This window comes from Vigna radiata, chromosome 6, assembly GCF_000741045.1.
Source record: "Vigna radiata var. radiata cultivar VC1973A chromosome 6, Vradiata_ver6, whole genome shotgun sequence".
Classification (NCBI taxonomy): Eukaryota; Viridiplantae; Streptophyta; class Magnoliopsida; order Fabales; family Fabaceae; genus Vigna; species Vigna radiata.
This window is the reverse complement of record NC_028356.1, coordinates 35,479,955-35,492,487: the sequence shown is the minus strand read 5'-3', so window position 1 is coordinate 35,492,487 and position 12,533 is coordinate 35,479,955. Positions and strand designations below refer to the sequence as shown.

Here is a 12,533-nt window from a genome sequence, read left to right as displayed (position 1 = left end):
TTTAATTTTTTTACGGTTTATAAGAAAAACCGTAACTAAGTTTTATTATTTTTATTTTTTTGGAATAGATTTCTGACGGTTTTTTAATCAAATTATCGGTAAGTTTGTAAATAATTTCTTAATTTTCATTTGCCGTGCCTTCATTTTGTGTTTTGCATCTTCTCTACTCTCTTTCTCATTTCTCTATTCTAATTTTACATTCACCATGTTTTTCCTTTGTGCTTTGCATCTTCTTCATTTGCTTCCCCCATAGAAAAAGTCTTTACTATGTTGGACGTCAAAGCCCCATGATATTCAACGTCAAAAATATAGTTTTTCTTTAAATATAGTTTTGGATCCTTGAATAACCATTACACCTCCATTTATATAAATTTTCTTTTCTAAATAGCTTTCGTAACCAAATCCTTCTGTTAACTTTTTTTCTTTGGAGTTCTATTAACTCTTTCAAGGTCACAAAAGCAAGGCATTTCTTTGTAGTTGATTCCTCGACATTGTGAAAATTTTTTGTGAATATTGAAGGTGTGATAGAAATTCACATAAAAAAGTTAAGAGATTTAGATTTCATTTCAAATAGAGTTTCACACTTTTTGAAAACCTACACCTTTTGCTTCACTGTAGAGCTTTCGTAACCAAATTCATGTTAATTTTTTCCTTTGGTTTTTCATCAACTCCTATTCGATGTCAAATTAACGTCTCCTGCTATGATGTCGATCTCAAATTCGTATTAAAAGTCAAAAAATACTGAAGTTATACAATATTTTTGTACTAACGAATAATACATTAGTAACTTTAGATTAGTTTCTACCACTATGTCGCCATTCTCAATAATTTCATGTAATTTTAAAATTTTTTGAAATTTATTATATCTCTTTATGTTAATATTTAATATGATATTTAAAAAAATATATGAATATTTATTATTAGATAAGAAGTTATTTCGGATTAGTTTTCAAATTTTCGATTAAACTATATAAAATAGGATTAGTAAGTATTTTATTTAGATTTAAATGCTATGTAACAAGCTTATTTTTTTTAAAAAAAAAACGTAATCTATAAAAACACGGTAAGATTTTATAAGTATTTTTTTTTAATTAGTTTAACATTTTTCAACAATGTATTTGATTCTATTAATTTTTAGTTTTTCTGTATTATTCAATAGAGTGTGTAGAATTATTAAAATGAAAACACTTTTTACCATGGACCTTATAACTATAAGCAACATTAAAAGAATAATCTAAATATCATCATGAATAGGGTTTTTTTTTTTTTTTTTAATGAACTATAACCTATTAAATAGCTATGGTTGGAAATCATTATTTTAAACTCTTCTTTTTTTAGTGTCTTGATATATTTAAAATTTTAATCGTAAGTTAACATCGAAAATAGTCATAATCATATATATCTCTTCGCTGCTGTATATACATATGAATTGGTTTGTGGGAATATTCAATTACGATGGTCAAACCTTATACATGGTTTCTTATGGCTGGTAGAGACATTGATCACACGATACTTGGTTAATGTGGTGATTTGAGAGGTCAACTTTGAAGTGGTTGATATTCACTTTTCTAGTTAACATCATTAAATGTGTTTTCATTATTATGTATGACATGTTAAAGTTATATGGAACCTCTTTTAATTCCATCCTCGAAAACTAAATTTCAAAAGTATTATTTTGGTCTTTTATGCAAGAAAGGAAAAATTTTAAAAGTAAAAATAAAAATAAGAGAAAAGTAGTTTAAAATAATTATTTAAAAATACTAAAATTTAATTATTTTGAAAGAAAAAACAAACTATAAATTAATTTAAGAGCGCATAAATTTTAATTTTGTAAATAGTTAAGAATAAAATTCTAAGTGTGGAGCTATTTTGTAAATAGTTAAGAATAAAATCTTTTAGAATTATCACATCTCTAACTTTTAAGTGTGGATTTTTTTTAAGAATGATCAATAGGCTTGTCGTGAATCCTTGTTTTTATAATTCCTGTTAGATTTTATAAGAAGTATATTTTTCATAAAATGAGCTAAAGTTCTTAGTCAAAGTAATTTAACATTTCCTTAAACTCATTAACAATTTACATCAACCAACCTGAATTATTATTTTCATGTCACCCAGTCTGTTATGTTTACATGTTTTAACAACACATCGTAATAATGTCATTGCATATGTTTCTTTCAACGAATCAAAGGTTGAGATATGCTCAACCTTATGTTTAACCAACAATCCTAGAAATGAAAGTATTATTTCAATAATGTTTCTCAAAACATGTATTTTGGATGCATATATGGACAAATTCTGAAGTAGTGTACTTACCGTGGATGTTGATGAATTTTTATGCACATAACCAAGCATTGGATATGAAGTCACGATCAAAACTTGCTTTTGTTATGTCAGTCAAAAATTGTTGTGTGAGAATGTTTTCATTTATTCTTTGGTTTACCATAGCTACTTGTATGATGCTAGCGAGGCCCAAAATCATAGTGTTATTCCACTACCAGAAATGCGTTAAATACCGAAGGCTTAGTACCGACGGCTTTTTTTCCTTCGGTAAATTTGATTTACCGAAGGCCTTACCGAAGGGCACATGAAATGGTGATTACCGAGGGCTTATACCCTTCGATAAATGGAACTGACTTTACCGAAGGCCTTTAACCGTCGGTATAGGCCTTAATGAAATTAGATTTAGGTTTCCCTCTCCTCCCTTACTGCCAGATTTAGGTTTCACCACCACTTCTTCCATTCTCTTTCTTCCCCTCTCTTTCACTCCCTTGCCCAATGCAGGTTTTCAGCCCGCCCCGCCTGTGTGGGCACTCGCCGGAGGAGGACTGGCATCGCTGGATTCCGGTCGCCTGGAATCAGGGCATTTCCTGTGGTGGCAGTTGTGTTGGACAAGGACGGCGCGGTGGCGAGCCGGGTGGAAACGGAGGTCGGGACCTTGGCGGACCGGTTGAGGTTGGGGAGCTTGACGAAGGATGGGTTGTCTTATAAAGAGAAGTTCATTGTGAGGAGCTATGAAGTAGGGATCAACAAGACTGCCACTGTGGAAACCATTGCTAATCTACTGCAGGTCTTTGACTTTGATCTGTTCGTTCAATTGGGTGATTTGGTTTGATTTGATTGCTTCATCTTGGTTGATTGGGTTGCTGATTGGGATTTTGAGCATCTGGGTGTTTCTGGTTCATGTCTGTTCGTGCACGTTTTAGATTGGGAGATAGTTTTTTTCCCTTTCTAAGTGAAAAAGGAAGATTTTTTTTTGCAGTTGGGGTTGTTTTTTATTCTCTATGATTGATGTTCTAAGTACAACTTGAAGATTTATAGTTTTTAGTTTTGCTTTTTGTGCCGATTTGGATGACGCTGTATAAAATACCCTGCTTGGTGGGTTCTTGTTTTTTTATAAAAGCTTAGTTTATATACTCTAATTTAACATAGATGATTTCCACAGGAGTGATGTTGTTGAGATAGAGACATGGTATCAAGGAGAAGGAAGGGTTGGAACAAGGCGAGATTTTATAATGAAAGACTTTGCGACTGATCAAGTTATTGGAAAGGCAACGAGGTGAACATTTACCTTCCAACTGGATGTTGTGAATTGTGACGCTTTTAGATATTTCACCACTCTTTGATTTCTGGGAAACCTTCCAACTGGATGTTGTTACAGGAAAATTGTTAACAAGCAGTAGGATATGCCTTCATCATGTAGGATGATATCTCATCACTCTTTGATTTCTGGGCAACCTTGTACAGGACCCATAACCTTGTACAATAATGTATTTGCTTGTGACTCAACACAATTGTTATAATGAAATTAATAACTTAATAATTTTTAATTAGGTAGTGTCGGTGGTTATGGTATTAGGAGCCCCACCAAAAAGCCTCCATAATTGCACACAAATAGTATTTGCAGCAGGATCAATTATTGCCCTCTCACATAAGTAGCAAATAAAATTGCAGTGTCGGCAACTTTAAAAATGGTAATTACCGAAGACTTTACCGAGGGCTTTTGCCCTTCGGTAATTACCGAAGGCTTTCGGTTCTCGGTAAAGCCTTCGGTAATTACCGAGGGCCAAAACCTCTCGGTAATAGTTAGCGACAAGCTATTTACTGAGGGCTTTTCGGCCGTCGCCGAGCCCTCGGTAATGGATCTTTAGCGACGACTTATAGTGTTTTCCGAGAGATTACCGAAGACCAAAATCCCTAACCAAAAACAAAAGTTTTCCAAAAAATGATATTTTTACACTTTATCCTTATTTATTGTACATGTTTTGTTTTCAAAAAATAGTATTAAATGATTGTAAAGTACACGCGATCATATCAAATTTCTACTACTCAAACAATATTTATTATATCTTCGTATCATTAGCCTATTTAGTTAATTGTTAACTTAATTATGAGCTAGATGTAATTTACTTTTATAAATGGACCATTATATTATATCATAAATCTTATTATCCTTATGTTTATATAAATGACATGTTATATATAAGTTGTACTAGCAAAAAAAAAAAGACAATCTTTACGACGAAACATTTATAAAACATTGTGTCTATCATCTCTATGTCAAACCCAACTTTATAAAAATGTTTAAAATAATTTAATAAACAATTCGATCATCTCTTCTTATATGTTTCACATGTTTTCATACATTTCTCTTTCTATATATAAACACACATTTACACGGATACAAATGACTTCTCTTGCTTATGTATTTGTATTTTTTTTAATTTAAATAAATAAATATATTTTAAAAGAATAATTTAAAATTTAAAATAGATATGCTTTAGTTATTTTAAATAGAAAACTTAGACACTTATATAGTGAAATGACTCGGTAGTTACGTGTTTACTAGATAAAAAAATATTTCTATTCAATTAAAGATAAGATTATTTTGTTTAAATTATAAAAAGGGTAGTTATAATATATATATATATATATATATATATATATATATATATATATATAAAAGAATACATTTAATATTAAAAGGAAAAGAAACACTATTATAAAAAGATTAAATATATTTTAATTTTAAACTTTAATACAAAACTAAAATTCGTACATTGATATATTAATACTGATACATTTTTGTTTTCAAATTTTAGAAATGAATAAATATAGTATTTTTAATTCAATTACGTTAAAATTTTTACTATCAAATACGTTTTCTAGTTAACATTGAAATAAAAACACGTCAAATTATATATAAATAATTAAAAAGTTATTATGAAACATATTTTATACATTAAAAAATTTAACATGACTATGTTAAAAATGTTAGAATTCAAAAACTTAATTATCGACCGTTCGATCTCTATCATACCTTCAATCGTTCGGTTTCTGTTATACTTACTATCACTCGGTTCCATCTTCCACCATTCAGTTCTTCGTGCCACTGCTCGGTTCCATCTTCCACCATTCGGTTCTTCATCCCACCGTTCGGTTTCATCTTCCACTACTCGATTCCATCTTTCACCGCTCGAGCCTTCATCTTAATTACCACCGCTTCTCTGATCAACTACTTATTGTTTTGTGTATCTGCTTATTGTTTTTTGTTATTCTTTTCTCCTATGTATAAATAGGCATTAGTGCCTATTTTTTACACATTAATCAAACATACATTTCGTTTATCTTCTCAAGGCGCTTTCTTTGTTCTTTTTCCCTTTCGATATTAGTTTGTAAGTTTGCTTTCTCCTTTTTGCCATAATGCTTGAAAATGCACAACAACTTCGTCTGTAGTTTTTCTCGTGATGATATTTGAGCCCATCCATTTATTTTTAAAATTTTAATTTAAAATATATCAAAATTTTAAATAAAAATAAATTTCAGCTTTTTATCAAAAGTTTAAAGACTAAATGTCACATCCCATAAATTTCCCACCTTAGTAGGAAACACATGTCACACCCTTCCAAGCTTCCCATGGCAGTGGAAGACAAAATCTATACGTGCATTTAATTTCCCAACCATTGGAAACCGTACGGCAGCAGAAGGAGGTGAGATGTGCAGGAAGTGGAATCCAAGTGGCATCTCATGGAGTGCAGAAATTCAGAAAGTGGAAAACATGTGGCAGCATGGGACTCAACCTTTCGGTTTTTGGAGGTGGTATAAAAGCTGGAGTTTTAAATCTGGCATCATTTTCCCTGCCTGCAGTCTTCTTCTCCAAAACTTCAAAACTCCATTTTCTTCTCCTTCTTTCTAAAACCTCCACCTTTTCTCTAAGATTCCGACCATTTCCTTTTCTCCGACCATCAACTTTCTTTTAAAATAAACACTCCTGGTGTCAAGACCTTCACTTTGCACCGGTCCGATTTTCGTTCTGAATCGGTAAGTGTTTCTGGCCGTTGAAGCTTATTGGTATTCTTGCATGCAAGCACCCTTTAAGCTTGCAGGTGATTGTTAAACCATTTCTCTAAAACCTTTTGTCTTGTAATTTGACTCTAAACCTTGGGAACATTAGAAGAGGTAGTCACTGCCAAAGGAACCTTAGAGGCCTAGCTGGAAATAGAGGTAAGGGAAACTTATAAATTTAATTATGATTATTTTGTATGCATAATTTTGTGAGTTATGCTTCCTGAATGTATGATCTTGTTGTTGAGAAATGCATGTTTGATTTTGGGTATGAAATATGTCAGAGTTATAAAACTTAGTGAAAATATGAATTTGTAATCGAAGGGTCATTAGGACTGTTCGGTTTCCTCTTAAAACAATTGATCTGGTATCTTTGTGTTGAAACTTAAATATCTTGTTTGGTTATCTGTTCGGAATTAACCATTAAAGGACGTTCGGTCTTATACTGAACGTCCGGTCTCAAAGTACTTGGTCATAAACTGAGTATTTGGTTTCATATTAACCATTTAGAACGTTCAGTCATACATTGAGCGTTCGGTCTATATTGAGGTTGTTTATTTAAAAGTGTTAGGTCTTATACCAGTACTTGAATTCTAAGAACCCGGTCATAAACTATACGTTCGGTAATACAAGTGTTTAGTATTAGACTGACACTTTATTTCTGAAGCATTTGGCTTCATATTATTGCTATTAATTATTTAAGAACGTTCGATCATAAACCAAGCGTCCGGTTTCACAAATATGATATTATGTTTGAGCATTTGGTCATAGACTAAGTACTCGGTTTGATATTAATTATCCTTCTTAGAAAAAACGTCCGGTTTATAATATTACTTATTTGAAAAGTGTTTAGTCTTACACTGACACTTGATTCCTCTTAGAGTGTTCGGTTTTGCACTGACACTCGTTTTATTGAAGAGAACTTCTGCTAGTCATAAAGGCATTTGGCAAAAGTCATAAACTTGGTATTCGTTTCCTTCCAAGAATGACTTATGTTGTTTAGCGTTCATTCTTCTTCATGAATAAGTCTACCTGTATTGTTTTCAAAAGGGTTCGGTTTTATTCTATGCTAGACCGTCCGGTCAACTATTAAAATTCCTTGTTTTATTCAGTCTTTTGTTCTTTGACCGTTCGGTCACTTATTAAATCCCTTTGATACTCTGTTTCCTTATCACAGTTGGGTCAGTTTGTATCCGTACTGTTTATAAGAAAAAGAAGTAAATGATGAATGAGTTTATTATGATTTAAGAGTATTCTAGGGAGGAATATCTCATGATTGGAATTGGATTGGTAAAGTATGACCGTGGCCAAAGGCTCAGGTTCTGACTCTATCCTGATATTCTGTGATTACGCCTTCTCAGGTAGAGGAGGGTAACTCATGCGTGGGAATGACAGGAGGTCCTTTAGCCTAGTATTTCTATACTAAGGTGATTCCACTGGACTAACCTCGGGTGGCGGTCTGTTGAGTGTATCCTAGCCAGGTCCACCCGGGTGCAGAAAGCGGCGAGCATACATGGTCATACCGTCCGGACAATGTCTAGAGGAATTGGTTATGATGATGATTCTCGTTCGATTCTTAAATGGAAATACTTAACTTATGATTTATGATTGGGATATTGATGTATGTGATTTATGTGTATGTTTTGAAAATATATTGGAAATGATTAATTAAATTTACATAAGCTTACCCTTATCTGTTCTGTCTTGTCTGTGTTGTTGTTCGGTATTTGACCGTCCGGTTTGTTCTCTTCACTGCAATGATCATCCGTTTGGGTGTGAGCAGGGGGTGCTCTTGAAGATACTTTGGAAGATGCCCTGCAGACAGAACAACCCTTGGATGTGATGCCAGAAAGGTCCTTAGATTAGATTTTACTTTTGTTTAGAGTATGTAACCGCACGGTTCGGGTTTTGTAAGAACCGTTCGGCCTAGATATCCCTTTAATGTATCATTCGGTCTGGAACTTGTCATATGACTGTTCGGCCTTAAATTGTAAATGCTATCAGACTTCTATGTTGTGTTCAACTTTAAATTCTATGTGAAATCTCATATTCTCTTTACTCCAATGTACTTATCTCCTACTGTTCTTTATTATTGTTTATGTATACTCCTGAAATAAATGATAATTTTCAAGCTATATTTATTGGGATGTTACACTAAAAATATATTTATCTTTATAAAAATGTTTCTTAATAAATTTAGATTGATTTTGAGTTAAAAAATTAAAAATTCAAATCAACTTATATTTTGAAATGGTTTAGCTTGATTTCTTATAAAACTATATCAATTGAATATATACCATGCCCATTGGATTCAATATCACATTATACATGTGAATTATAATTCTTATGAATGATTACATTTTGTTAGAGAGTGAGAATTATTCTGAAGAATATTTATAAAAATCACTAATTATTTGTATAATAAATAATCTAATAAAATAATATGGTATATTTAGTACAATTTATATCTTTACTTGATAACTTAGTTTCTCACCTCCATGGTAATGGTTTTCTTGAAAATCTGATTAAAATTCATATTATCACGAAATGAATTTCCTTCTAAATTCAAAATTCAATATATTGAACTGCAGTTCTATTTTGCTCAATATATTTAGCCATGTCCAATGATTTGAAATATATAAATTACATTAGACGATCCAATAAAACAACATAATAAAAGTTGAGCTCACAATTTCAAGGTGAAAACTGTAATAAATACTTTTGTAGGTGAAATTATAGTATAATTTAAAGTGGTCAATTATTATTAACTTTTTTCTATAATCTCGTGTTGCAATATTCCTACAACGTAATTTAAAATAATCTATCTATTATAGTAAATAGTTTTTACAAAAAATATATGTTTTAATGTTACATATTTCATTACTTTCTTGGTAATTACCATTTTCAATTAACTTTAAAACATTATAGTTAAAATATTTTATATTTTAAGTTATGTTACTTTTGTTAATTGAAACTCCGTAAGTTTTTTGGTTTCTGAATCTACCGATCCGGGCTTGGGCTGGCCCAGGACAAAATCAAAATAAAAAATGGGGACTCTGTTTGGGATTCTATTTTTGCATTTTTATTTTTTATTTACTATTAATTCTCTTTATTTTGTCTTTTGTTTGAATTTTTATATTTTTTTCTATACTTTTTGTTTAGTGATGTGGAAAACTGTCACAAAATAAAGACACAAAGACTAAGACTAAGACGTAAGCAAATTCCTTATTTTAATGAGTTGAAAACCGAAAGTTGGTATACATAGACTAAGGGTGTGGTTTGTATAATTGCAAAATTTAAATTATTTTAACAAGGAATAATTTTTATAATCATTTTTATTATAGTTAATAATAGTTAAAGTCAAGCTTTGTTTAAATAAGTTTGATAAAAGCGATTTGAGGAAATTCATTTCCGCTTGATAGCATGAAAATTAAAGTATATATGAAGCTGAAAAAGAAACTGTTGAAATATAAGTATGCATATGGATCGATAATCCTTGGATTGTGATTCGGGTCTTCTAATAGAAGATTTGGGCTCAAAGGCCCAAATAGAAAATGTTAACCGTCCTACAAGTTGCAGAAAGCATTACAGTTTTGAGGGAATGAATTAATAGGACGGTGGTGATGGGAGAAGGAAAATGCAATACGTAAGTTGTGACTTTGCGAGAGAGACGCGGAACGAAGCCGCAGAAACTTTGAATGGAAAGTGTGATTGATTGTGGGAAAAACAAGCCAAACAATGTGTTATATTGTATTTCCGTCTTATCCCAAATAAATAAAAGTTAAATTAAAATAATAAATAATCGCGGTTGGCGTGTCCAGTGTGTAAAATGAAAAAAGTAGCTTGGTTTCGCGGCGTGTTTGGGGTCAACGTGCAATTAACGGTTTTTAAGAGAATATGCCGTTGCGATGTTCCTCGCAGACATTCTCAGATGCCAAGTGGGTCTGAGTACGAAACAGAGAAAGATAGAGATAGAGATAGATAGATAGACGCACCTGTTAAGTTTTCATCTCTTTCATTTCTTTCTGTTGCACGCTCTTCTCCTGTGATCCTTTTTCCATTTCTCTCTCTCTCTCGCCATTCAAGGTACCTCTTCTTTCTCTCTTTCTCTCTCTAATGATTTTCCGTCGTTCAAAGATTGGAACGTCGCTTGCAATTGATTATCTCTGCAACTTCTCTTCCAAAGATTTCGTTCATTGTTGCTTTTCCTCGAATAGCTTTTGCTTCGCGTCGTATATTTGTGGCTTGAATATTCTGTTACCTGTTTTGTTGCTTTATTTGGCTGCTTTGCCGCAACCTTGTACGATAAAGAAAACGATAGCGGAGAAAATAAGAAAGAAGGAAGAAAAACAGAGAGAGAGATTTAGATTAGGGCTTCGTTCTCTCTTACCTAATTTGATTCATTCAACTATATATAAACTATTCGGAGAAGTTCAGTTAACTTCTTGATAAGGTTGATTTCGTGGTTTTTGTAACTCTTAGTTCGCGTTTTGCCGGTTCATGTTGTTGATTTGATATTGACGACTTCGGTTAGGGTTCTGCGCATGTGCTGAGATCATATGAGAAGCGTGAAGTTCATGCACGTGTGAGAATGTTTGAATATGGAAGTGCGATGGAATTCAAATGAATTATTATTAGGAAAAAATGAAGGAGGGGTAAAAGAAGAAGGATGGGTGGCGCAGGCGTGAGGCATAGTTTGTCATGGTGGTGAACGAGAATGAATTGATTTGTTGTTGAAACAAGAAAACGGCAATTCTCAGCTTTTACTTTTTGTTTTTTCACTTAGTTTTTAATGTTTTTGTTCAGCGTCTCATGCTTGGCCGTTATGCTATTACTTGAATGAACTTTTAATTGCTTATTGAATGGTTTTATTGTTCCTCTTGATGTCGATGGTGTGGTTACCTTTTTGCAACAAATACTGATATTACTGCCTTTTTTTTTTAAAAAACTTTTGGTGCAGGATTCTGTTCGTGCTGCTCTCTATGGTTTTCTGGAGCTCCTAAAGTGAACTTCATTGCTAGAAATTTGATACATAATATTAGATTTTTTAAAAAATTTAATCGGAATGGGCTCTAGCAAGCAGTCTGCTCGTATTCTTGATACGTTGAAAATGGAGAGGGTTAGAACTATTCTAACCCACACTTATCCATATCCTCACGAGCATTCCCGCCATGCTGTAATTGCTGTTGTTATCGGTTGCCTCTTTTTCATCTCATCCGACAATATACATACTCTTGTAGAAAAATTAGACAACAATGTTAAATGGTGGTCTATGTATGCCTGCTTGTTTGGGTTCTTTTATTTCTTTTCATCACCATTTATACACAAGACTTTCAAACCGAGCTATTCAAATTTCAGTCGATGGTGAGTTTCTTTGGTGAATGTGTTGCCATTTATGTGTATATGCTATTGTGTATCTTTATGAAACATTTTATAATATTAGAAATAATTAGGCCTCCATTTGTGCAGGTACATAGCTTGGATTTTAGTGGCAGCTGTGTATCATCTTCCTAGCTTTCAGTCAATGGGAGTAGATATGAGGATGAACCTATCTTTGTTTTTGACCATATATCTCTCTTCCATCTTGTTTCTTCTTGTCTTCCACATTATATTTCTTGGCCTCTGGTATATTGGCTTTGTTTCACGTGTAGCTGGAAAGAGACCAGAGATCTTGACCATTCTCCAAAACTGTGCAGTAAGTTTTTGGAGATGATTGTTTGTGTCCTTTGAAGTTGCAATATTGTTCTGATGCTATTTCTTTTAATGAATAATAGGTACTTAGCGTGGCATGCTGTGTATTTTACAGTCACTGTGGTAACCGTGCCATGCAAAGAGAGAGAACACTTGACCAAAAAAATTCTAACTGGTTTTCTTTCTGGAAGAAAGGGGATGGGAACACTTGGCTTGCAAAGTTTCTTCGGATGAATGAATTGAAAGACCAGGTTTGCTCATCTTGGTTTGCTCCAGTCGGTTCTGCAAGTGATTATCCTCTCTTGTCAAAATGGGTTATTTATGGCGAGGTACTCATAATGATATAATTATTTGATTATCAAGTCTGCAGCCTTGATTTATATATACACACACATACACATATACATATATATATATATGTGTGTGTGTGTGTGTATATATATATATATATATATATATATATATATATGGGTGTGTGTATACACACAGAAGTTATGATG

General features: G+C 32.5%; 1 protein-coding gene across 3 annotated transcripts in view; it reads left to right on the top strand.

Annotated features, from left to right (window-relative positions):
• The first annotated feature begins 9,986 nt into the window (after window positions 1-9,986).
• LOC106764947 overlaps window positions 9,987-12,533 on the top strand; it is a 9,616-nt gene continuing 7,069 nt past the window's right edge. For 2 of the 3 annotated variants that reach the window (XM_022782560.1, XM_022782559.1), the window contains exons 1-4: window positions 9,987-10,428; window positions 11,303-11,706; window positions 11,812-12,037; window positions 12,117-12,362. In XM_022782560.1, coding sequence (XP_022638281.1) covers window positions 11,408-11,706; window positions 11,812-12,037; window positions 12,117-12,362 — 771 coding nt within the window. In that variant the 5' untranslated portion in view covers window positions 9,987-10,428; window positions 11,303-11,407. The remainder of the gene's footprint in view (window positions 10,429-11,302; window positions 11,707-11,811; window positions 12,038-12,116; window positions 12,363-12,533) is intronic. The other variant, XM_014649403.2, reaches the window with a different exon arrangement.